This window comes from Hyperolius riggenbachi, chromosome 7 (genome assembly GCF_040937935.1).
Source record: "Hyperolius riggenbachi isolate aHypRig1 chromosome 7, aHypRig1.pri, whole genome shotgun sequence".
Taxonomy (NCBI): Eukaryota; Metazoa; Chordata; class Amphibia; order Anura; family Hyperoliidae; genus Hyperolius; species Hyperolius riggenbachi.
The window spans coordinates 153,087,503-153,115,421 of NC_090652.1; the positions used below are offsets into that span (position 1 = coordinate 153,087,503).

Consider the following 27,919-nt stretch of genomic DNA (forward strand, 5'->3'; position numbering starts at 1 on the left):
CATCTCGTCTAAGCACCACCCGGATCCAATATTCTTCCTCTTTACCTCTCTTGCCCTGTGCCACTCCAATCTCTGTAGGGTGACTGAAATTGAATGTGTGTACGCACCTTAACACTGTCTCTGGTTTCCTGGTTGTGTGCAGACCAGCCTTTATCTCCAGAACTGCATCAACAAATCACTAGAGTGCAAGTGCACAGTCACAAGTCATACAGAAATCTTTGAGCCCTGAAATTCCAAGATTAGCATATTACATTCAGATATTTCTAGAGCTTATGTTCTTAGGTGCAGAGAGCACTTTTACACTTACTGCATCAGGGTACATTCCCCTGCCGCAGCTCGTCGCAGTAGCCAATGAGACATGACACACTGCCTTGTGGTGCGACACGACGGAAGTGCTTCAGGCACCACAAAAGTCAATTCCTTTGACTTCATTCTTGGTTTGTGCTCTGACATGAACTGTCCACTGTTAGACCTTATATAGACAGGTGTGTGTGCCTTTCCAAATCACGTCCAATCAACTGAATTTACTACAGGTGGACCCCAATTAAGCTGCAGAAACATCTCAAGGATGATGAGGGGAAACAGAATGGGCCTGAGCTCAATTTTGAACTTCATGGCAAAGGCTGTGAATGCATATGTACATGTGCTTTCTCATTTTTTTTTATTTTTTATAAATTTGGCAAAACCTCAAGTAAAGCCCAGTTCACTCTTGCATTGAAGTGGCAAACAGTTCCGTGAAAACAGATCACTGGTCGATCAGATCCATTTTCACTCTGTTGCCACTCCATTTCCATTCTGCTGCTTCTGTTCCGTTTCCCCACATCCCCTCCCAGACCCCCACCCCCAAAGGGTATTTTTTTTTATTTAGAATGGTCAGTTTCTTCTTCATTAGTGTGAAGATACATTCCGTTTTCTCACTGTCCCCAATGCAGTCCTTCAGCTTTCCTTTCTGTTCCGCTGGGCTCAGCAGTCCGGAAAAATTGGTGCTGCAGGAAACTTGCGGTCCATTCAGAGGAGCGTGCGGGACAGATTGATTTGAGCAGACGGATGTGAACGGATCCATAGGTTAACAATGGATCCGTTCCGATCCTGGAATGGACCGTTTTTTAACTCTAATGTGAACTGGGCCTAAACATTTTTTTCACGTTGTTATTTTAAGGTGCTGTATGTAGAATTCTGAGAAAAAAAATAATTTAATCCATTTTGGAATAAGGCTGTAACATAACAAAATGTGGAAAAAGTGATGCGCTGTGAATACTTTCCAGAGGCGCTGTATTTCCAGAGACAAAAATCATCATCCATCTGACTTCAAAATACTTCAGCAATATTTCAAGTGCAAAACTCAGCTTAAAGACACATCACTTTATAAAATGATATCTATGTTGTAAGAGACCTACAAATAACATTTAGACACAGCCATGTCTGCCATGACAAAACTATAAAAAAACGAATCTGCTTATAAAAATGAATGTTCCTTGTAATTAAATACACAGGGAGTTTATTTACAAAAGCTGGAGAACGTATCAAGACCAAAGACACTCAGCAAACCTAGACTGGATCTTTTAAACACTGGTCGCCAAAGCTAGCAGCCCTTGCCTGGGTAATATCAGAGCAAAGTGTGTGTCACTAAAACGTTCATTAAATAGTAGTGCAATTCTAGTTATATGGACACACTTGTAGTGCTGAGGAGTTTCTTCAAAATGTATATATTTATTAATCATAAGCACTTATGCGTGCATCAGCTACTCCTAATAGGGTGTGCCATGACCCAAATGACAACTGCAAATTTTATAACCTTATAGCAGAGACGATTTAAAAAGTCCAGTCCAGGTTTGGTGGATCTTGTATGTTCTACAGTTTTAGTACATCTACCCTAGTTATATTCTTTTATTTTTTTTAAATACGTTTTTATTGGGTCATCAATAAAGTATACAAATACAGTTGCAGCAAAATAGTACATTGCTTATAAAAATTATACAAGAACTTCTCTTTTGTCAATGCAAAATGAACTAGGTATACATATTTGAGTTTCTTGACCCGTTTTTGAGCTACGACGAGGAACGTAGCAAATATCAAAGATAGGAAAACGAGAGATAGGGAAAGCATAATCTTAAGAAAGAAAAAACATATATATAGAAAAAGAAAGAAAAGAAGGTTCCGATCCCCGGGCTCGACAGATCCGCCTGAATTAATGACTCTATGAGTTTAGGGTAATAGACCTTTAAGGAATTAGGAATGTCAGTACTGGAGTTGTGTAAGGAGTTCTTCTAGTAATGTTTGGTTTGTCAATTCATCCTGAATATCTATCCAGCATGCCCAGGTCTCAAGTTTTTACTAGCTCAGATAACTGTGGTGTCTTGGATGATTTCCAGTGCCTAGCAATCAATTGTCTGGCAGCTAATAAGACGTGTCTAAGAAATGATTTTTTCGCTATAGCTATAGAGCCTGGTATGCAGGACAGTAAGGCGATTATTGGGGTAGGAGTTTTAGGAATGCCAATAACTTTTGAGTATCATTTAAAAGCTAAAGATCAAAAGTCTTGAACCCTTTCACATTCCCACCACATGTGTATGTATGTACCTGGAGCATTGTGGCATCTCCAACAAAGTTCTGACATTTCTGGATTAAACTTGTGAAGTAGGGTTGGATATCTATACCATCTAGCAAATATTTTAGAATTTCTTTCTTGAGCTATGGACGCCAGAGAGGTTTTATGTGTGAGGGTGCAAATCTTATCCCAGTCTTCGGGTGTGAAGGTTGTATGTAGCCTTGTTATAGTCTTCATATTCTGTGTAATGCAGTCCTTTGAAAGTAGCAAGTGAATTGGGCGTGCACACTTTATTTTGAATTTGTTGTCGCCCAATGCAAAATTGCTCAGTAGAGATGGTCAATGATATGAAAACCTTTTATATATTTATTTTATGTACATTTATACAGTTTGGAATTGGTCCAGTAGCTGATGATTTTAATTGAGCCAATTCTAAGCTGCATATTGCATAAAATTAACTTAAAGAGAACCAGAGGTGGGCAGATGGGACACAGAGGCATTTTCTCTGCCTCCTGACGTGCCTCTGTGTCCCCCAGACGCCGATCATTGCCCCCCCCCCTGAGATTAGCAACAATGTTTCCTGCTATCGCGGGGGTAAACACAGGGACCAAGGGGGTTCCTACAGTCTCTCTCTCCCTGGCCGCTCCTCCTGCCACTCCCCGCCTCCCTTCAAGCTTTGAGAGACACACTGTCCAATAGGTCACTAAAGTGAAAGTGGGCCACTTTTTTTTTTTTTTTGAGCCCACCTCAAGCTCTCTTTAAAGGTAACCAGACACAATCTATAATAAAAGTTATTCCTCCAGCCCCATGCAAACGGATCGCTCCCACGCCTCTGTCCTCAGTCTTCTCCTGCTCCGGTACCGGGACCCGTAACTTCGGCCAGTCGCGGCCAGACTGGCCAAAGTTACGGGACCCGGTACCAGCAATCCAAAAGGCTGAGGACGGCGGCGTGGGAGTGATCCCTGCGCATGGGTCTGGAGGAAGCCCCGGGTATGTATAAAACTTTTATTATAGATCGTCTGTGGTACACATTAAGATTTGCATCAAAGCAAACTGATTATCATGTCAATGACCATTTCTAATGCTTGTTTATTGTATTTGTGCGTGAAGGCTAGTAGTTTTACTGAGTGAATTAGTTGCCTGTATTCGGCTATTCTATAGCTGAAAACAGGCCCCGCCCTTCAATAACGTATCCCCCATTCCTGGCACTGAAGAACGAAGGCAGTGGAAGGTGAGTATCAGTTAGCATTAGGCATTACTGTAGGAGGGTTAGTGTACAATTGTGGTTAGGCATGTAGGGAACATTGAAAGTTAGCTCAGTAGGTTAGATTTAACACTTGGTGTTAGAAAGCTAAGCGTGTAGGGAACATCATAGGTTGGCTTAGGCGGTTAGGGGTCAGGAAGGGATCTACACCGAGGAGAGGTTAGGTGGGAATAAACATAAGACAAAGGAGTTTATGCTAAGGAGGAGGTGCAGATTAGGTGGAAGGAGAATGGCATAATTTAAGTATAGCCAACCGATGAGGAACAGCAAAAAACCCCTGATAAAAGTACCGACGTGAAGCCAATAGTACAATATCGGTAACAGCCCTTTACCACTATTGCCAGCACCCGGTGCACAAATTACCACGCATATGAATTAAACATTCTTTTGCATTTGCAGAGCTTTTAGAAACTGTAGCATTTTGTAGTATTACTCAGTCCAGCTAAATGATATTTGCATCTTTTGCCATGGAATAAAACCTTCCTTTACTTTCCAGGAGTTTTGCTGGAGTGTTAAACTCAATAATTTCTCCTTTATCAAAGACAATTATCCTGTAATACAAAAAGGAATTGATTTTAATTTAAAGAGAAACCGTAACCAAGAATTAAACTTTTATAACACTTTCATTAAAGAGGAACTCCAGTGAAAATAATTTAATATAAAAAGGTGCTTAATTTTTACAATAATTATGTATACATGATTTAGTCAGAGTTTGCTCATTGTAAAATCTTTCCTCTCCCAGATTCACATTCTGGCATGTATTACATGGTGACATTGTTACTGTGGGCAGATTATGTAGCTGTTCTGGCTTTAACAGACAGCTATAAACAGCCATTTCCTGTGTGTGTCATTGTTACATTGTGGCAGTTTGCCCAGAGTACCTTACGGTACCAGAGCCTCTTGTGGGAGGGGTTTCAGCACAAAATCAGTCATACAGCGCCCCCTGATGGTCTGTTTGTGAAAATCATTATATTTTTCATGTAAAAGTGGGTATCAGCTACTGATTGGGAAAAAGTTCAATTCTTGGTCGGAGTTTCTCTTTAAGGCTAGTTACACAACGGGACGTTGCGTTATAGTGGACGTTATGGTCGCATAACGTCCCCTAATGCAACGCCTGCCGGTGTTGGTAGAGGACGTTGAGTGAGCCGCGTTAAGCGGCTCTTTCCGCATTAGGGCAGTGAGAGTGGCGCTGATTGGCCGGCGGGACCACGTGATGCGGAGTGTTTCGCCAGCCAATCAGCGGCCACCAGTGCAGTGCATATTGAGTAGCCATGTGCGCGGCTACGTAGCGGCCTCTCCCCGCCTCCTCTCCAGCCCAACACTGAGCATGTGCAAACAGTCTAACGAGGCTTAAGCCGCTGGAACGCTATAGTATGCTGCACGTTCTGAAGAACGTGCAGCGTTACATGTAACGCAACGTGGGCAGTGTGAACAGCCCCATTGACTTTGTATTGCTGTGAGTTGGGGAGCATTACAGGCTGCACTAACGTGCGCATGTAACGTCCCTGTGTGGAAGCAGCCAAAAGGGGGACCCTGCATAGTCCCGAAACAATTGTCGGCTAACTTTTTGTGGAAGCATATGGCTCAATAAAGAGCGTGCTTGCTTGAAATTGGTGTGCTGATACATTGGATTGCTGACTATTGAAGGGGCATTGCCTATGCCGCAGTATCAAGCACCCTAGCGTTATCTGATGGAGTGCCCATCCATATGGCTCTTTAAAGGGAACCTGAACTGGGTAAAATAAACACACGAGGTAACTTCAAATGAACATAATATAGTAACCTTGCCATCAGTTCCCCTCAGAAGCTCACCACTTTCTTCTGACAATGCTCCCTTCCAGTTCTGACGACATTTTGTCAGAACTAAAATAGATCAGTTGCTTTCAGTTATATATCAGTTGCTGTTAGTTATCGCTGAAAGGACGACTGATGTGCCAGGTAATGTCCATGTTTTCCTATGGCTCAAGTGGGCAATGTTACAGTTTAACAGTGTACTGAGCAGAAAGCTCAGTCCATTGGCCATATTCAAAATGGAGGTTGGAGAATTCCCTTGATCACAGTGGACAAACGGGAGGCAGGAGAGGTGAAAGAGATTGAGGGGTAGACTACACAGGAGGTAAGTATTACTTGTGTATGCTCATTTTGACTTTTAATTTTCAGTTCAGGTTTTCTTTAAAGAAAATCTGTAAGGAAAAAACCTCCCCTAGGGGGTACTCACCTCGGGTGGGGGAAGCCTCCGGATCCTATTGAGGCTTCCTCCGTCCTCATCAGTCCCACGGCGGCGACGTAAATATTTACCTTTTGGCTCCAGCGCAGGCGCAGTATCCGCTCCTTCCCACAGCGATAGGCGGAAATAGCCGATCTCCATCAGGCCACTCGACTGCTCAGGCGCAAGTCTCCTGCACTTGCGCAGTAGAGCGGACCCGATGGAGATCGGCTATTTCTGCCTATCTCCGTCAGAAGAGCCGCAACAGTGCCCCCGCTGGAGCCTGGAAAAGTAAATATTGAACAGGCTGTCTGATCTGTTGGGCTGCTGTTCGGAGAGTTGCAGCGAGACCCCCGTGGGACAGAGGAGGATGGGGGAAGCCTCATTAGGATCCGAAGCCTTCCCCCTCCCGAGGGGAGTACCCCACTGGGGACGTTTTTGGTTTTACAGTGTCCCTTTAAAGCAAGTCTTTCTCCATAAGTTTTCAACAATTATTTCTCATATTAGAATGTTGAATGTCCAATTGGACCAACCCTATAGGTACAAAGATAAAAAGAACGGTATCTTTATTATAAAAGCAGAAAAGGTCAAGATCGGGATTGTACGTATAGGGACACCTCGATATCTAATATGTCTATTTCCAGGGGTCTAGTCCTGGTAAAAGAAGTGAGTGGACTCACGTGGAGAACTCCGGCGCGCCAAAAAATGGGCGTGGTCAAGCACACCATGGGCGTGGTCATGGGTGGGGCCAAATATACATGACCTTAGCAGTGATGTAAAAGGAATGCCGAGGAAGTTTGAGCTCTGCCGTAGTGTATCCCCCAAAAATAGATGTAATCTGACAGCATTTCACCAAAAAGACACATAATCTGGTAGAAGTTCCTCCAAGATACAGATAATATGGAAGTGGTTCCCCCAAAATAGACAATGTGGCAGCAGCAGTTCCACCAACATACACATAATTTGGAAGCAGTTCCCCAAAATACGCGAAACCTGGCAGCGGATCACCCAAAATACATGTAACACCCAAAGGACATATAATCTGGCAGTAGTGGTCCCCCAAATATACACAATCTGGCAGCAGTTCCCCAAAATACACGTAATCTGGCAGCAGCCGTTCCCCTAACATACACATAATCTGGCAGCTGTTCCCCAAAATACATAACAGCGGTTCCACAAAAATGCAGATAATCTGACAGCAGTTCCCTCAAAATAGGTACCCCCAGCATAGGTAGCCAGGTCTATAGGTGTCCCCAGTATAAGTAGCCATGAGTATAGTAGTCCCCAATATATAGAGCCAGAGGTATAATTGCCTAGTATATGTAGCCAGGGATATATGTGCCCAGTATATGTAGCCAGTGGGATATGTCCCCAGTGTATGTAGTCAGGGGTATATGTGCCCAGTATATATAGCCAGGGGTATATGTGCCCAGTATATATAGCCAGGGGTATATGTGCCCAGTATATATAGGCAGGGGTATATGTGCCCAGTATATATAGCCAGTGGGATATGTGCCCAGTATATATAGCCAGTGGGATATGTGCCCAGTATATATAGGCAGAGGTATATGTGCCCAGTATATGTAGACAGGGGTATATGTGCCCAGTATATGTAGGCAGGGGGATATGTGCCCAGTATATTTAGCCAGGGGTATATGTCCCCAGTATATGTAGGCAGGGGTATATGTGCCCAGTATATGTAGTCAGGGGTATATATGCCCAGTATATGTAGGCAGGGGTATATGTGCCCAGTATATTTAGCCAGGGGTATATATCCCCAGTATATGTAGGCAGGGGGATATGTGCCCAGTATATGTAGCCAGGGGTATATGTCCCCAGTATATGTAGGCAGGGGTATATGTGCCGAGTATATGTAGGCAGGGGTATATGTGCCCAGGTAGCCAGGTTTGCCCCCAGCAGAAGGGGAGCAGCGCAGAGAAGGAGAGCTATGGGGACAGCGGGGATGGGCGGACATCTCCCTCCCCCCCCCATCCCTCACCTTCGTGCTCCCCTTCCTGCCTCTCCCCTTCAGTGTTGTGAAGTGTCGGGCCCGGCGGCGAAAGTGGGCGGAGACTTACTGCGTTCCAGTCGCAAGGGACGCTCCGCTCTGTGTGCGGCTAGTCTGGTCTTCTAGCCGCACACAGAGCGGAGAGTCCCTTGCGGCCGGAAGAAGGCGGTAAGTCTCCGCCCACTTTCGCCGCCGGGCCCGACACTTCACAACACTGGAGGGGAGAGGCAGGAAGGGGAGCACGAAGGTGAGGGATGGGAGGGGAGATGTCTGCCCATCCCCGCTGTCCCCATAGCTCGCCTTCTCTGCTCTGCTCCCCTCCACACAAGCCAGGGTGAACGGCATCCACGCTGAAGAAAAAGTGGGTGGATGCCGTTCACCCGCGTCCACGCAGGACTCGACCCCTGTCTATTTCAATCGTAGTTGGACGAATGTATGGGATGTAAGGGGGTCCTGGCTGATCCCCTGCCACTCCTAGTGTACATAGAGTGGGGTGTAGCTATCCCTCACACACCTGCACCATCTATATGATAATCATAGGTGGCACACAGAAATCAGTTCGCTGCAGACCTATGGTGAGATCATGAGTGCTTCTGTTGCCTGAGGAAATAGACAATGAGTTGTCGGGTGGACTCACTGGCAAGAGCTAAAATCAAGGTGCTATATACATATATACAGTGCTGCTATAAGCTTTCACCAGTTTCACCAAAAGGCTTCATCAGAAAGTGACATATCAGTACAGTGTTATATACATCATTTATACATAAACCCCCACCAGCTGTACAAATGAACAGAAGGTCCCCCAGCAACCCTCAATAGCCCAAGTCAGAGCAGAAAAAACTCTTGAATAGCATGGCTTAAATGCAGGGGTCGAGTCCTGCGTGGACGCGGGTGGACGGCGTCCACCTGCTTCTTTGCTTCCCTGGCTTGTGTGGAGGGGAGCAGCGCAGAGAAGGAGAGCTATGGGGACAGCAGGGAAGGGCGGACGTCTCCCCCCCCCCCCCTGCCCTCACCTTCGTGCTCCCCTTCCTGCCTCTCCCCTCCGGTGTTTTCAAATGTCGGGCCGGCGGCTTAAGTGGGCGGAGACTTACCGCCTTCTTCCAGCCGCAAGGGACGCTCCACTCTGTGTGCGGCTAGAAGACCAGACTAGCCGCACACAGAGCGGAGCGTCCCTTGCGGCTGGAAAGCGGTAAGTCTCCGCCCACTTTAGCCGCCAGCCCGACATTTAAAAACACCGGAGGGGAGAGGCAGGAAGGGGAGCACGAAAGTGAGGGAAGGGGGGTTGGGGGGAAGACATCCGCCCTTCCCCACTATCCCCATAGCACTCCTTCTCTGAGCTGCTCCCCTCCTGCTGGGGGCACACCTGGCTACCTGGGCACATATACCCCTACCTACATATACTGGGGACATATCTAGGGCTAGGTCAAGTACCTATTCAGTAAGGAGTTCAAGGCAAGACTCCCTAACACTGCAGGGTGGCCTCCTGAGCGCGTCCCAGTGGCTGCAGCTCTTGAGCGCTTTGAGTCCAACAGGAGAAAAGCGCTATATAAATGTTCGGATTATTATTATTATTATTATATCCCACTGGCTACATATACTGGGCACATATACCTCTGCCTATATATACTGGGCACATATCCCACTGGCTATATATACTGGGGACATATACCCCTGCCTATATATACTGGGCACATATACTCCTGGCTATATATACTGGGCACATATACCCCTGGCTATATATACTGGGCACATATACCCGTCACTATATATACGGGGCACATATACCTCTAGCTACATATACTGGGCACATATACACCTGCCTACATATACTGGGGACATATACCCCTGGCTATATATACTGGGCACATATATCCCTGGCTATATATACTGGGCACATATATCCCTGGCTACATATACTGGGCACATATACCCCTGGCTACATATACTGGAGACATATACCCCTGGCTACATATACTAGGCAACTATACCTCTGGCTACATATACTGGGGACTACTATACTCATGGCTACTTATACTGGGGACACCTATAGACCTGGCTACCTATGCTGGGGGTACCTATTTTGGGGGAACTGCTGTCAGATTATCTGCATTTTTGTGGAACCGATGTTATGTATTTTGGGGAACAGCTGCCAGATTATGTGTATGTTAGGAGAATGGCTGCTGCCAGATTACGTGTATTTTGGGGAACTGCTGCCAGATTGAGTATGTTTGGGGGACCACTACTGCCAGATTATGTCTTTTGGGTGTTAGGTGTATTTTGGGTGATCCGCTGCCAGGTTTCGCTTATTTTGGGGAACTGCTTTTTAAATTATGTGTATGTTGGCGGAACTGCTACTGCCACATTGTCTATTTTGGGGAACCACTTCCATATTATCTGTATTTTGGAGGAACTTCTACCAGATTATGTGTCTTTTTGGTGAAATGCTGTCAGATTACATCTATTTTTGGGGGATACACTACGGCAGAGCCCAAACTTCCTCGGCAGACCTTTTACATCACTACTAAGGTCATGTATATTTGGCCCCACCCATGACCACGCCCAGGTTATGCTTGACCACGCCCATGTTATGCGTGACCACGCCCATTTTTGGCGCCCGCGCAGGGGTTGTCCAAGTGAGTCCACTCACTTATTTTCCCAGGACTAGGCCCCTGCTTAAATGGGCTAAAAGGATGATGAATATCTGCCCCCCCTCTCCCCCCCCCCCCCACCGGGTGGGTCCCAGGTAATTACCTCTTCATTATCCATGGTGCTGGCCTGTCTATCAACAGAAGCGATTTTTGCTGCGTCATCATCATTGCCTGCCGGTGCTACCTGGGCCAGGGCCAGCCAGGCACACTGGGCCTGGCTAGGCTGGCTCACACTCTAATCCTGTCAGTGTAATGTCCATACTATATTTATATAGCAGTAACATCTTATCAAGCACTTTACAGAGTGCATAGTCAGGTTCTCGGAAGAGCTCACAATCTATTCCGACCATACTCTTATATCCTACCATATCATTATGTATTTATATAGCACTGGAATATACGCCAGAACTTTACCACGCCCCTATTTCGATGGCCACGCCCTCTTTTGTTGGCCACACCCTCTATTTTGGCCACGCCCCAAGCTTTTCAGCGGCGCAACACCCAGCCTACCTTTAACATTATCCAGCACCTGCATAGCACCCCCCCCAAAAAATTCCTGGAGCCGCCACTGTGTCAGCTGCTATGACACAGGTGCTATTCTCTTATGGGGCCCCACACCGTGTGCCTCCCAGCCGTTTCTGGTTCCCGCTGCCTGCCTCTCTTGCAGATCTCAGAGCTGGAGGCGACCAGACTGGAGAGTGGCAGAACAGAATGGGAGCGTAGGTGCAGAAGATGCTGACAACAGAGGGGACACCGGGATGCCGGCTGAGAGCGGAGCTGTGGCAAGGGACAGATGATAGGCTGCCAGGGGCAGGAAGCTCCAGATAAGTAGATTTGTTTTTTTTTAACCCCGGACCTGCCTTGTAGGGCCTTTTTCTCTCTGGGACACTTTTTTTGTGTTGCGTTACCCGTTTTTACCGTAGGGTAACACTAAAGCAATGGAAACCTATGGAGCATTTCATACCTACAAAGGTGCGATGTGATGCGACTGAAGTACCCCATTTGACGCAACGACAACAGTGCATTATTGGCAACCACCCAGGGCGACCGGAAGTCGTGTAAGTCTATGGTGCCACAGATATTTTAAACTGGTTCGTATTGCGCATGCACGGAAGCGTATTTTGTCAATACACTTCCATACATTAAATGCACTTCATATTTCCGCCACAGCTAGAGAGCCTCACTTACAGATTGGCTTGCAGCCAGAAGTGAGATTACTGCACGTTGCCAGGGTATTCTCCAAAGGCTATTTTTAACGTTGCAGTGCGATGCGATTACCCGATCGCAGCACACACCGCTAATGCTTTGGGTGCTTCAGATGCTTCCCAGATCATCCTCAACCCCACTACTGTTGCCCGGGACCCTCGATTAAACATTTTTATTCAAATGCTGTATGTTATGGCACAAGTAACTCAAGTACTAGGAGCAGTTTTTTTTTATCACACAGCTGTGCCTCTCTATTGTAAAATCATCCCCACACACCCAGATAACAAAAATGTGTCTGTCGAATCTGCAGGACAGACCATGTTCCTGCATGGGGTGGTGGGAGAGGGGGTTTGCTATCAACTCCTCTGTGTATAGTATAGTAATCACCCAGCTGAAATAATCTTATTTATTTATTTGTGGTGATAAGGAGTTAAATTAGCAGAAATGTGTGTGTTATTGTCTTCACCTGTCTGACTGTTCAGAAAGGCATTAGCAGTATATCTTTATCAAGGTTTCCCCGTTCCAGCATGGAGCAGCCAATCAAAGAGATTTCAACCATGAAAATTAGTAACACAAATGTGAACCTCTTGAGATGTATTCTCATTTTGGTATCATGCCCCTAGGTCTTCATATAACCATCATAGCACAAAGTAAAGAAAAGGAAGACCCATCTAGGCCAATAATATTCCAAGGACACTCCAGATCCAGATATATCAAAATATTAAATTTTATTTAACAAACAAGCAAGATTATTAAAAACAATTAAAATGTGGTCTCTTAGTACATGTCGATTGTTATCAACACTATCCACCTCCGGATCAAAAATGCAATAAATCACACTATAGTAGTATACATAATTCATAGGGCCAGTGCCACAAAATGTGTGCAATTGTGCAATAGAGATCTCAATCTCTTTATAAAGTGCTCCCGTGCAAATTTACTTGATAAGCAAAAGTGATGTGTGCATGTCCGCATCCACGCCATACAGCATGGGTGCCCACATACACACAGCATGTGTATGAATCACACAACCATAAGTGAAAAACTGTACATATATATTCACAAACAACCCCAGTAATTCTATATCAAGTTCTATAAAAAACCTACCTAACTACCCACCTAAAAAAGGGGAATCTCTCTTGGAAAAAAGTGCTATGTACTGCCGTGCAAAAAATGCTGTGTCAACCAAGGTACCACTGTGAAGGGAGGCTCCACTTACCCTATATAGATCCGGAAGGGGACCCCAGAGACTGCCTGACGCGATCGCAGCTGGCGGCTGCTTCTGAAGAGGCTACTGACTGTTAGCCCGTCTGTTTCTTAAATAGGTGATGTCGAGTCCCTGTACTCAAACATAGACCACGATACAGTTCTAAAAGCAGTAAAATACTTCCTAGAGATAGGAAGTAATTTAAAAAGAGACCTCCAGAGGTTTATCCTGACTTTGTTGGATTTTGTTATAAAAAACAACTTTTTCCTTTTTGATGGCCAGTTCTATATACAGAGGCGTCGCCATGGGCAACAAGTGTGCCCCATCGGTGGCGAACCTTTTCTTGGGCTGGTGGGAGCGGGAGGTGGTGTGGGCGTCGTCGATGGAGCGATATCATCCCCATATTTTGGGGTGGTATCGCTTCATCGATGACTTGCTCATACTATGGCAGGGACCCCAAGAAAAATGTGTGGAATTTTTGGAAAAGCTCAATAACAACGATTTGAATATTAAACTCACATACAATGTTTCAGGACAAACAGTGGAATTCCTGGATTTACGGATCTCCAGGGGAGAACATGGTCTTTTGCAAACGAATATCTATCGGAAACCCACAGCTACCAACAGTCTCTTGGATTTTAGATCATACCACACACACAATCTGAAAACAAATATCCCGGTGGGACAATTCATCCGGTTAAAAAGAAATTGCTCAACCATGGAAAATTTTGAGAATGAAAGTAAATAGCTTAAAAGACGTTTCAAAGAGAGGGGATACCCCAGAAAATGTATTGAAAGAGCACAAAAAAGAGCGAGAGCAATCCCGAGGGAAAGACTATTAATCACAAGACCAAGAAAAGAAAACAAATACACAAGGTTGGTAACACCTTACAACACTGGTTGGCAACATATAAAGCAGATCTTCCAAAAACATTGGCCCATATTGCAGAATGACCCAATTTTAAGACAAAATATTACACCATTCGCAAGCATCACAGCCAAACGGGCCCCCACGTTGAGGACCCTCCTGAGTAGGAGTCATTTTGACTCAGAGAGGTATCAAACGGGCATTATGGGAAACTACAAGTGTGGGAAGTGCTCTATTTGTCCCATGATGAAGGTGACTAAGACCTTCATGAGTCAGGTCACCAAACAACAATGTGAGGTCAGACAATTTATAAATTGCCAGACCAGCGGTGTCATCTATTTGATAGAGTGCCCATGTGGCAGGCAATATGTGGGACAGACAAAAAATAAGTTAAAAACAAGACTGCAAAAACATGTCTCGACTGTAAAATTGGCAACTAGGGATAGACAAGAAAATAGGAATTTAACTACAGTGGCAGAGCATGCTCTTGACTACCATGATGGCTCATTGAGGGGCTGGACAGCTATGGATATAGAGAAGGTCCAACTCAATCAAAGAGGGGGTGATATCACAGTCAGACTCCTGAAGAGTGAACTTAGATGGATCCATAGGCTAAGAAGTAAACAGCCACGGGGCCTTAATGAGGAGGCTAGCTTTGCCTGTTTCCTTGGATGAACTGTAGATGGTAGCGGCAACATATAGTAATTTATTAATTTATACATGTGTTTTGTTCCCTGTTTCTTCTATCCTTTTTTCTATCTTTTTTCTACCTTCTTTCTACCTTTTGCCAATCTCAATAGGACTATGCCGATATGTTGTCTGATAGTGACTTGTGGTAAGTATAAATAATATGTTTAAACATATGTGCTAATTGGTGGTGGAGCATGACTGGAACACATCAATAGCATGCAGGTGATCCTTGAGTGTGTGTGCTCTTTAAGGGGATCTAGACATGAGTGTCTTTTGGTATTTTACATAGCTTACTTACCCTCTTGTATCCCTTTGTATACTCTTGTAATGATTGGGCATGCCATCTTGAAGGTGAGCGAGTGGCTGCCTTTGCCCTCTTACCCTCTTGTATCCCTTTGTATACTCTTGTAATGATTGGGCATGCCATCTTGAAGGTGAGCGAGTGCCTTTATGCTCTTTCTGGTTCTATCCTTCCCTTCTACTGGCCATAATGATGGTCATGTCTGTTCCTTAGTCCGGGGTGAGCGGACTGAGGAATCCTATTGAATTAAATAAATGTTTATGTGTTTTATTGAGATCTGATGGCATTTATATATGTTTCCATAGCTTTTTTTCCAAATTGGTTTCATCATGTTAAAGAAAGAAAACAAGTTATATAGCAAAAGAAAGAAAAATCATCCTCAAAGATTTACCTTGGAGTGGCACCGGCGTTTTTCTAACAGTAGATGGCAGTGTTGCCTTATTTTATGTCTCTGTGTATTAAGCAGGGTATTCAATATATGTAACTGTATTTATATATCTACATATGCATTACTAAAGCTATTTATTAATATACATTAAGGACATTGTGGATTTAGATTAAGGTATATATTTAATATTGATGGATGGTAGGTGTTTGGATAGGAACGGGGAAGGGGAAGTCAGCCGGTCGGCAGGTAATGACACTGTGGAACGCAAACGAGGGAGCCGCGCATGCGCAGATATCCCGGAAACGGGAGAACACCTCTACCCCGGATGCGAAGGACGTGCGCCAATCAGAGCGCACGTCCTCCGACATAGAGAGCACGGCCGTGCTCGTTCACCGTTCCCCTGGGCACCTCCTATTTAAGAAACAGACGGGCTAACAGTCAGTAGCCTCTTCAGAAGCAGCCGCCAGCTGCGATCGCGTCAGGCAGTCTCTGGGGTCCCCCTCCGGATCTATATAGGGTAAGTGGAGCCTCCCTTCACAGTGGTACCTTGGTTGACACAGCATTTTTTGCATGGCAGTACATAGCACTTTTTTCCTAGAGAGATTCCCCTTTTTTAGGTGGGTAGTTAGATAGGTTTTTTTTATAGAACTTGATATGGAATTACTGGGGTTGTTTGTGAATATATATGTACAGTTTTTCACTTATGGTTGTGTGATTCATACACATGCTGTGTGTATGTGGGCACCCATGCTGTATGGCGTGGATGCGGACATGCACACATCACTTTTGCTTATCAAGTAAATTTGCACGGGAGCACTTTATAAAGAGATTGAGATCTCTATTGCACAATTGCACACATTTTGTGGCACTGGCCCTATGAATTATGTATACTACTATAGTGTGATTTATTGCATTTTTGATCCGGAGGTGGATAGTGTTGATAACAATCGACATGTACTAAGAGACCACATTTTAATTGTTTTTAATAATCTTGCTTGTTTGTTAAATAAAATTTAATATTTTGATATATCTGGATCTGGAGTGTCCTTGGAATATTATTGGCCTAGATGGGTCTTCCTTTTCTTTACTTTGTGCTATGATGGTTATATGAAGACCTAGGGGCATGATACCAAAATGAGAATACATCTCAAGAGGTTCACATTTGTGTTACTAATTTTCATGGTTGAAATCTCTTTGATTGGCTGCTCCATGCTGGAACGGGGAAACCTTGATAAAGATATACTGCTAATGCCTTTCTGAACAGTCAGACAGGTGAAGACAATAACACACACATTTCTGCTAATTTAACTCCTTATCACCACAAATAAATAAATAAGATTATTTCAGCTGGGTGATTACTATACTATACACAGAGGAGTTGATAGCAAACCCCCTCTCCCACCACCCCATGCAGGAACATGGTCTGTCCTGCAGATTCGACAGACACATTTTTGTTATCTGGGTGTGTGGGGATGATTTTACAATAGAGAGGCACAGCTGTGTGATAAAAAAAAAACTGCTCCTAGTACTTGAGTTACTTGTGCCATAACATACAGCATTTGAATAAAAATGTTTAATCGAGGGTCCCGGGCAACAGTAGTGGGGTTGAGGATGATCTGGGAAGCATCTGAAGCACCCAAAGCATTAGCGGTGTGTGCTGCGATCGGGTAATCGCATCGCACTGCAACGTTAAAAATAGCCTTTGGAGAATACCCTGGCAACGTGCAGTAATCTCACTTCTGGCTGCAAGCCAATCTGTAAGTGAGGCTCTCTAGCTGTGGCGGAAATATGAAGTGCATTTAATGTATGGAAGTGTATTGACAAAATACGCTTCCGTGCATGCGCAATACGAACCAGTTTAAAATATCTGTGGCACCATAGACTTACACGACTTCCGGTCGCCCTGGGTGGTTGCCAATAATGCACTGTTGTCGTTGCGTCAAATGGGGTACTTCAGTCGCATCACATCGCACCTTTGTAGGTATGAAATGCTCCATAGGTTTCCATTGCTTTAGTGTTACCCTACGGTAAAAACGGGTAACGCAACACAAAAAAAGTGTCCCAGAGAGAAAAAGGCCCTACAAGGCAGGTCCGGGGTTAAAAAAAAAACAAATCTACTTATCTGGAGCTTCCTGCCCCTGGCAGCCTATCATCTGTCCCTTGCCACAGCTCCGCTCTCAGCCGGCATCCCGGTGTCCCCTCTGTTGTCAGCATCTTCTGCACCTACGCTCCCATTCTGTTCTGCCACTCTCCAGTCTGGTCGCCTCCAGCTCTGAGATCTGCAAGAGAGGCAGGCAGCGGGAACCAGAAACGGCTGGGAGGCACACGGTGTGGGGCCCCATAAGAGAATAGCACCTGTGTCATAGCAGCTGGCACAGTGGCGGCTCCAGGAATTTTTTTGGGGGGGTGCTATGCAGGTGCTGGATAATGTTAAAGGTAGGCTGGGTGTTGCGCCGCTGAAAAGCTTGGGGCGTGGCCAAAATAGAGGGTGTGGCCAACAAAAGAGGGCGTGGCCATCAAAATAGGGGCGTGGTAAAGTTCTGGCGTATATTCCAGTGCTATATAAATACATAATAATATGGTAGAATATAAGAGTATGGTCGGAATAGATTGTGAGCTCTTCCGAGAACCTGACTATGCACTCTGTAAAGTGCTTGATAAGATGTTACTGCTATATAAATATAGTATGGACATTACACTGACACTATACTACTATAGTGTGATTTATTGCATTTTTGATCTGGAGGTGGATAGTGTTGATAACAATCGACATGTACTAAGAGACCACATTTTAATTGTTTTTAATAATCTTGCTTGTTTGTTAAATAAAATTTAATATTTTGATATATCTGGATCTGGAGTGTCCTTGGAATATTATTGGCCTAGATGGGTCTTCCTTTTCTTTACTTTGTGCTATGATGGTTATATGAAGACCTAGGGGCATGATACCAAAATGAGAATACATCTCAAGAGGTTCACATTTGTGTTACTAATCCTCCTCCAAACATAGCGTTGATCCATGGGCCCAAACAGTTCTAATTTTGTTTCATCAGTCCACAGAACAGTACCACAAACATTTTGGGATAGTGTATGCATTGCAATGCATTTTTACTTGCAGAAAAACCACAGCAATGCAGCACTGTCACACAACTCATGTAGAAAAACCGATGCAGAAAACTGGTAGACAAGTGTAGGTCCAGCCTTATAGTCCCAAAACTAAAATGTCAGTAACTACTCTTAGTTACATTAAACATTTGGAAGCATTCCTAAGTATTCCCTGTGTGTAAAATTGTTTATTTTCACTGCAGTGAGCAGTGAGCAGTAGAAGCTTGCTTATGTCTGGTCATGGTAAAGGCAAGGCTCTCTCTCTGTGCATGTGTCCCTCAGAGGAATGGTTCACACTAAAATTACAATCGTTAGCATTTAGCAATTTTGGACAGAGATTCTCAGAGCGATTTTTGAACGAATGACCATTTTTGCATATTCATTCATGCTGAATCCCTCCAAAAATGCTATATATAAAACACAACAAGGCCATGGGAACACCCTCAAAGGGTTACAGTAGCCAAGTGCTTTTCAATGCGCTGGTGCTTTAAAAAGCACTCAAAAGCTCTCTTGGTGTGAAATAGCCCTTATTGAAATTTTAGTTTTCGGAGTATATTCCTATTTTAAGACACATAGGGCCCAATCCAATTCACTTTTCCCCTAAGAGCTCAAACCCACTAGAAGCCTTTTCTAAGCGCTAATGATTTGAAAAAGCTCTTGCTAATGTAATACTATGGTGAATTTTTATAAAATCACATCGCTCAAGTGTAATCACACCCATAGCATTACATTAGCAAGAGCTTTTCAAATAACAAAGCACTCAGAAAAGTGCTCCTAGTGGGTTCCAGGACTAAGTGTTCACCTAGGAGATAATTTTCAACTTACGTTTAAATAACTTTTCAGCACTCTACAATTGAAACAGTACCAAAAAGTAGTAGATGCAAAAGAAATGTTTCTTGCTTGCCAGTGGCTTAAAGCAGACCCAAACCAAACATTTTTTTTAATTCAAAATATTCAGTTGCACCACTCTGACACATACAAAGATAAATGAACACTCCTTCAAGCCTATGGGCATTTCAGTGCATGCTTTTTACCCTTCTCTTTTCATAACAAGGGTTATACAGGTGGCAGCCATTACTTCTAAGCTTAGTAGGTTTTAGATCATGGGTGTGTTTGTCATCAGCTACCCTCCCTCACAGGGGTGTTGTCTATGTGAAATCTCACACAGGCTGAGATCACCTCCCCTGTGACATCATCAGTAGCAGCCTGTGCTTTGTTTTTTATCTCCTCAACCAGTTTGCAGGATTCTGTCCCGGCAATATGAAAGGAAGGGAGGGGTTCCTCCAATAAATGTAAAATATTTTATATTTGTCATCATGCAGCTGAAAAAAGGCTGCTATTAATTATTATAATTCAGAAAATAGATTTTATTTCTGAAATCTTGTATTTTTAATTTGGGTCCACTTTAAAATACAGTTTATTGATAAGATGTAAAATATCACCTAGGAGAAAACTTAGGAGAAAAAGTGAATTGGATTATATGGTTGGTGTTGACATGTGCTGACTACCTGCACAATATAGACATCAGTGAACTTCAAGCAGGGATACTTATATGCTTTGATCCTAAGGATATACACATGCACTTCCTATTAGTTTGAAACTAACTCAAAATCCTATGAATGTATTCTATACTGTCTAATAAGCTCTTTATGGCTCTGTGAAAGTTGTTCAGCTGGAGCAGAGGGTTGCAGGAATTAGTGCTGCATTGAGCTACATGTGGCCTAGTTTTTACAGTGAGATACAGGTGCTTTTTACATAACACTAGTCTATACATGTATATTTTTAATGTTTTGATTTTCAATAAATTTGTTTTTTTGATGAATTTGGTTAATAGATTGAATAAGAAACACTCTTTGTTGGTGAATGCACTGTGGACTTAAGTAATTACCCAAAAACATAGATAAGAGTTATTTGCTCCACCAGGTTTTTGCTACAATAAACTAATAATATACTATTTTACATCTGTTGTATTTCTTTTAACCACTTGCCTTGTGTAATCCATGATTGTATTGAGCCGATGAGCGATGGTAACAACTGTACAGTCTTCAAATTCTTTCCGAATGGTAGACTGAATAAGGTCATCAGTCTCCAGGTCTACAGCGGCGGTGGCTTCATCTAGCACCAGAACTTTGGTCTTTCGAAGAAGAGCTCTTGCCAAACACACCAGCTGACGCTGACCAACACTAAAGCAAACATGATTGTGTTATAACAAAGCATACAAATTTCTGAACATAATAAAGATCACATGTTTTTAACCTCCTTAGCGGTAATCACGAGTCCAGCTCGGTGTGGAAAAATCATGCCAGGAGCGGTAACCCTGAGCTGAACTCGTGGTAGCCGCCAGAGGTCTATTCAGAGCAATGCACGCAGCGGGCGTTTTTCACTCACCTCCTGAGGGATCCCAACGCCGGCCGCCATTCTTCTTCCTCTCCTCCGAGGCTCTGCTTCCACCTGGTAAAATCACCACCACTCGGAGTACAGAGGGAAAACTGCAGCTATGGACCCCAGGGAGGTGAGTAAGTGCTGAGCTGCTGCTGATCTCCCTAGCAGCATGATTTTTTTCCTGGTTTTAGGGTCTAAAACATGCAAAAATTGTACCGCTTTTATACCCTAAAATCCAGAAAGAATAAGTATAATCCACTGAAGGGGAAAATCTACTGTTGTCTATACCTGTGAAACATTTTGGATTGTCTTTCTGGAGATGATTAAGCTCTGAAATGCTAAACACAGTGAGCAGAATGCAGTCTCAGTCATAACAATTCCAAATTGATGCAGGATTATGCACATTTTGTATAAAAATACATGCAGCATGAAAATGGACAAATCAAACTCCACCTTAGCAGGATCTGATTGATCTATTTTCAGGCATTAATTTGCATAAACCTGCATGAATTACTTGCATCTCATTGACCATCCCTATTAATGACCCTATATCTCCAATCCAGACAGTCAGTGTAGCTCACTTTGGAATGAAAATCCTTTGGCAGGGGATTGATACATACTGGTATCTCACTAGATTTCTATGGGTCACAAATTATTTACTTTCAGTTAAACTCCAAATAGCCTCGGTTTAAATTCTTCAGTCTGCTTCAAAACTAAATCACACTTACCTTAGATTCTCCCCTCCTTCAGAACAAATGTAATTTAGCCCATCAGGCAGGCCTGAAGCAAAACTTTTCAGGTGAGCCAATTCCAAAGCTGTCCAGAGGTCTTCGTCACTATAATTATCCAAAGGATCAAGGTTCATTCTCAGCGATCCAAAAAATAAGACAGGATCCTGTGAAGAACAAAACCAGCATAAGGTTAACGGGTACAACAATTCCAATTTGATGTTGGCTTTGCTTCAATTCAATATCATAAGGACCTTACCTGGGGGATGATTGTTATTTTAGACCTCAGTTCGTGAAGACCTAGTTTGGAAATATCTATTTCATCTATATGAATGGATCCACATGCAGGTTCCAGAATACGGAATAAACCCAAAGTAAGAGAAGACTTTCCAGCTCCAGTTCTTCCTACTATGCCCACCTGTCCACAGAACACACAGATTTGTCGCTTTCCATGATTCAAACAGAATTAATAAAAGCATGTACTGGATAGTAAGACCCGTAGCAGATAAAGTAGTACAAATCAAGTTGCTTCTTATCTCTCAGGCAGGGAACACACTCGACTGTTTTCATACGAGTTTTCTGCACAGAAAAACTGAGAACTGTTAATCAATGGGCTAGTACACACTTAATATTTTGTTCGCGCGCAGAAAAAAAACTGACATTCTGCATCATGACTCTGCACATTTTGTCATTTCTTTGTATCAATTACATCAGCTGCTATGAAAAAACGCGCACGTTTTCCTGCATAGAGACACACTTGGTGTGCAGAAAAAGTATGCAGGAAAATGCGTGCAGAAAACTGAAAGACAAATGTGTTCCCTGCCTCAAATAAACTAGATCATTTTCTGTGCTTTTGTGATTTCTTTGTTACAGTCATAGACTTGTCTCACAGTCACAAACGGCTTAGTGTGAAGGTGTAGCCAAAATTTACAATGGATTTTTGTTCCATCAAAAACAGGTTAGTGTCAGAAACCCATGCCCATGCATGCTTGCCTTGCTGGAGCTCACATGTATATGCAAATAAGCAGAAAACTTGCAAAACAACAGACTCACCTAACAAAACATATCTTAAAAACTCTTTCCCCATGTCGGATTACCACATTTGCGGATACCTGCAGATACGAATATTTCATATTTCTGGGCATCTTTAATAACCAAATGCCTACTGTGTACTTGTTATTCAAAATACACAGGGAAGGTTAATGAATTGGCTTTCTTTTAATTTAGCTCAGGAGGAAAGAATAGTAGACTACGACAATGGTAGGAATTAGAAATGTTCAATGAGATGCAAGTTATTTTGAGCTGATGCAGGGTTATGCAAATGAATGCAGCTTAAAGGAAACGTCGAATCCGCATTTAAAGTTACGTGCGCTGCTACGTAAGGCATGGATAGCGGCCACTCCTTCACATTAAGCTGCGCTGCTTTAGCAGCACAGCTTAATGAATGAAGCCCTTGGTGTGCAAAAAATTCATGCATAATAATGTGTGCAGAAAACTGAAAGACAAGTGTGTCCCCTGCCTAAACCATATCAGTTGCCTGGCAGTCCTGCTGTTCTCTACCTCTAATACTTTAAGACATTGACCCTGAACAAGCATGCAGCAGATCAGGTGTTTCTGAGCTGCATGCTTGTTTCTGGTGTTATGCAGACACTACTGCAGCCAAACAGACCAGCAGGGCTGCCATGCAACCGGTATAGTTTAAAAATAAACAAATATGGCAGCCTTCATATACTTCCTGCTTCAGGTTCTTTTTAAAAATGGAACAATCAAATTAAGCTAACATGGGGTCCATTTTCAAGATGCATAAATTTGCATAATCCCACATGAACTCAGAACTATTTGCATCTCACTGACCAGTCTGAGGCTTGGAACCCACTACAAAACGCTATCGCTAATCGCAATCGCTAGCATTTTGTATGAGCGGTTTGCAAGCAATTTTAAAAAGTGTATTCAATTTGCCAGCGGTTGTGTAGCGATTACCGATTAGCGTTTTTAATTCTGATTGGTCCTTTAATTAATTTTCATTTTGTAAAAACACTTGCAAAATCACTCTGTGTAGGTTTTGACGAGCGATTATGCCAGCGTTTATATATTTTACATTGCTGAAATGCTAGCCGCTAACGCTCAAAAATGCTGCATGTCCTGAGTTTTGCGATTTATTAATCACAATCGCTCCAGTGGAATTTGGCCCATCCATTAACATTAGCTGAGCATTTAGGGAAATTGCTAGCTGTTTGAATCGCTCCCTAAACGTTCATAAAATCGTTCTAGTGGGTTCCAGCCCTCAGTAAGGATTAAGGACTGTGAGCTCCTTTGAGGCTCAGATGGTGAATTACATTCACAAAAGAAACAAGGGGCTTGAACCATTCATAGCAAAATAGTGGCTTTTATTGTGCCAAACAACTGGGTCACATGTTGCTATACAAATGTTCATATGACAATCCAATACGCACATGTGTTGGCAATGTTGGGAATATCGGACGTGGGAGAGGAGGTGAGTGCAGGGACACTACATGCACGTAACAAGTGCCATTTTGCGTCTCTTTAGGACACTTGCTCATGTTGTAGTCCTTCACAAATGGTGGATTACTCAGTGTGCTCTGTAAAGCATTGAGAACGTTTGACTTGATTTGCATACCTGATTATTCATTGTACAATGCTGTGTAATATTTGGGAACTTTGAAAAGAGAAAATAATACAGGACAGTTCTCAGCTGTATTTTAAGACGTGCTTAGGCACATGAAATTTCTAATACATTAATCAGTGCTTTCCCACTGAAAATCGTAATTGTGCAAAAAGCTATAATTGTGTCATTTACATATTTTGATCTTTTAAGCTAGGCTCACAGTAGGATGTTGTGTTGTGATACAACATTACAACACAACAAAAAAGTAGTAACTCACATTAGACTTGCATTACCATTGCATTGAGTAGGTACAGTGAAGTACACCGGCAATGAAAAGTATGCTTTCCTGTATCTGGTAACGTGTGTTTAGAGGTAACTCACTTTAGTAGTGCGTTACCATAACGCTACACTAACATCACACTGTGAACGTCGCATACACTTCTTACTGTAGTGCATAAGACTTTATAACGCAGCACCGCAATGTCCTACTGTGAACCTAGCCATAAATATCCTACATGGGTGAAAGACAAAGTCCTCTAGGCCATAATTTAATCAATGAATACACTTAAATTGAATCTTCTATGATAATTCGAGATGGTCAATGTGGTGCAAATAATTCTGTTTCGCAAATGTAATGCAAACTATATGCAGCTGGGAACTAGTCTAGTCAAATGCACATTTTGACTAATTGCAAGCTGCATATAACTTGCATTACATTCGCAACCCAGAATTTTTTGCACCTCATCTCTAATTATCATAGATGTCTCCATTCACTTCAGTGGGACTTTCTTGTTTTAAATGATGGCCTAAACCAACTTCCCTGGTGACTCCATGACAGCATCACAGATGGGCAGTTCTTATCCCACAGCTGCCAAATAGGATACAAGTTAACTAGCATAAGTACAACCACACCCTATACCCTTCATTCCTTTTTTGTCCTCGCCAGATAGGATGTGTTTTTGTTTTTTTTCCCTTACCTCCATGCTTAAACTAGTGCGGGTACCAGGAGAGTTCTTACTGCCGCTCTCTTCTGGAGTCAAGCCCTTATACTTCTAAATGTTGTGAGGAGGGCTGGAGTCTGTTTGCCTCTCAAACCGGCATTAGGAATGTTGTGTTGTTCTGCTGGGGCCACTGTGCCTGCTCAGGGCTCTGTTTTGGGATAGAGCATCTTTTTCCCGCATGTCTCCGCTGTCTGGGGTTTCTGCGCAGGCATGCAGTGTCTCTATGACGCCGCGGAAGTCAGCAGTGGCCATCTTGGTGGAGGCATTAGCGCTTCGGCGGTGGAATCGGACATCTTGCTTCAGGGCGGCAATACGGACGTCATTTAAGGGGTCCAGGAAGTTCCTTTGGCGTCTGCATTTCATTCTGGCGAGCAGCAGAACGGTGGACTGTTCCAGGGACGCCTGTAGTTTGCTTCACTTCGGATTAAGGTCAGTCTGTGGGCTTTTTTTGTATGCACAAGTATTACTTATCCATATGACACCATACTAATTGCGGTCCATATGTTATTTGCAGCGTATGTTGCAGAATGGGCAGCACACTCCAAAAGAGACCAAAAAAGATCATAGAACTTCTAGGTAAGGGGGGAAGGGGGAGGGAAGTGTTTTATTAAAAGAGGCAGAATGCTCTGGAGAGAGCATTCAGAAGGGCAAGATGTACCTGAAAATCTAACACCCTTTACAGATCCTCTTTCTCAGCTCATTCTGCTTCTAATACATCAAGCAATTAGAGACTGTGGGCCTGATGCTATTCAAGGTGATAAGAAGCTTGCAGATGCGAGCTACTTATCACCTTATCATCGCACGAGGATTACCGGCAAATCCCATTGCCAGTTTCACTCGTGCGATGGCCGATCGTTAGGGAGCATTACCTTTGTCACGGGCGATGGGGAGCGAGGTTTTACCCTGTGGTGCTGTCCATCAGCACCACGGCCTCGCTCCCCACACATGCGCACAACCCACCGAACATCCGCCGTCATCTTCCGCCGCTGCATCTGGGGGGGTCTCCTTTAATAAGGAGACCCCCAGAGCTCCCAGCCGCTAGTCTGTGCAACCCCCCACGTAGCTGCAAAGATACTTGAGAGCAATTTCCCGCCCGCCACTGAACACCCGCTGCATCTCTCCGCAAGTCCCCACCGTGTAGCAGAGTCCCGGCAAAGCATCTTTGAATCAGCCGCCGGGGCTCCCCATTGGTTCACAGTCTGGACCAATGAAAATGGCTCAGACTGTGAACCAATGGGGAGCCTCAGTGGCTGATTCAAAGATGCTTTGCCGGAACTCTGCTATAGAGAGAGTAATTACAGTGTATACACTGTAATTACACGGAGGAACTTGCGGTGGGTGTTTAGCACCGGTAGGGAAATTGCTTCCAAGTATCTTTGCAGCTATGTGGGGGGTTGCACAGACTAGCGGCGGCCGGCGGGGAGCTCTGGAGGTCTCCTTATTAAAGGAGACCCCCAGATGCAGCGGCGATGACGTGCTTTAGCATGTTTAGACAACGCTCATATCTGCCGGTAAGCATTGCTTCCCGGGGGCATGCAAAGTGTAATAGGATAGGGTGTAAGGTACTTGCTGGGCGATAATATTGCTCAAGCGAGTTTTTTTAACACCCTGCCTAGGGCTAAATGCAATTGGATCAGGCGACTTTATTGTCGCCTGATTATCTGACTCACCAGCATTTAACGCTGGCGAGTCTGACAATTGCATCAGGCCCCGTGTGTTAATAGGATTGCATCAAGTTCCTCTGATTCAAGTATCCCTCCAGCTCAATCTAAAAGAATGTTTGATGAAGAGAATTACATTTTACTTGTTGATCAATGCTGGTTATGCGGTGCTCGCCACATGGAGGATAAGAACGTTTGTCAAAAATGTTTTGTGGACATTGCTAGTGATACTCAAGATTTTACTGCACTTATTAGAAAGACTGTTTTGGATATGGATACAATGGCGGAGATGAAAGATAGGCAGAATAAGATTAATCCTGTTACTTTAAATCCTATTGCTGTTTCTAATGTCTCTTCAGATGAAGAATCAGTTGTTTCAGAGGAGACTCCTGTATTTGAGTTTGGGATAGTTCCATCGTTTATTTCACAAATCAAAAAAGCATCAGATTGGAAAGATATGGAAGATTCTAGTGAATCTAGGAATAGGAGTTATTTTAAACGTCTTGATAAGTCTAAAGTTTCCTTTCCGTTTATAGAAGAGATAAAGGAGATTTTCCAAGCGGAGTGGAATAAGACTGTTAAGAAACATTCCTCAAGGAATCGTTTAAGAAAAAGGTGTCCGTTTTCAGACAAAGGCAGTGATATTCTTGAGTCATATCCTGTGGTTGATGCTTCAGTTATGAGACTTGCTAAAAACAGTACTTTACCACTAGAGGACTGTTTCATTTAGAAATGTACTTGATAGACAGCTAGACCAAGATTTAAAACTTACTTATATTGCTTCAGCGGATGCCGCCAGACCTGCTGTTGTGTTGACATCAGTATCTAGAGTTTTAAAGGTTTGGCTGGATAATTTAGAGACTGCAATAACAAGAGGAGATGACATGGATTCTATTATTCTTGCTTTAGATGAACTAAGTTTGGCATCTGAGTTTGTAGAAGAAGCTTCTATTGATACTATGAAAAGCTCCAGGCGTGCTATGTTTTTTTCCATTATGGCTAAGCGGGCGATATGGGCTGCGGACCCTTCTTCTAAGTTGAATTGGACCCGCATTCCATATGATGGGAAGTCCCTTTTTGGT

The 27,919-nt window shown here is 43.5% G+C and overlaps 1 protein-coding gene across 1 annotated transcript in view; it reads right to left on the reverse strand.

The window, feature by feature from the left end:
* Positions 1-861: 861 nt before the first annotated feature.
* Positions 862-27,919, reverse strand: part of LOC137524651 (multidrug resistance-associated protein 1-like) — a 162,133-nt gene continuing 135,075 nt past the window's right edge. The window contains exons 29-32 of the mRNA XM_068244765.1: positions 21,809-21,967; positions 21,550-21,716; positions 20,428-20,622; positions 862-4,363 (exon numbers count right to left, since the gene is read on the reverse strand). Coding sequence (XP_068100866.1) covers positions 4,255-4,363; positions 20,428-20,622; positions 21,550-21,716; positions 21,809-21,967 — 630 coding nt within the window. The 3' untranslated portion in view covers positions 862-4,254. The remainder of the gene's footprint in view (positions 4,364-20,427; positions 20,623-21,549; positions 21,717-21,808; positions 21,968-27,919) is intronic.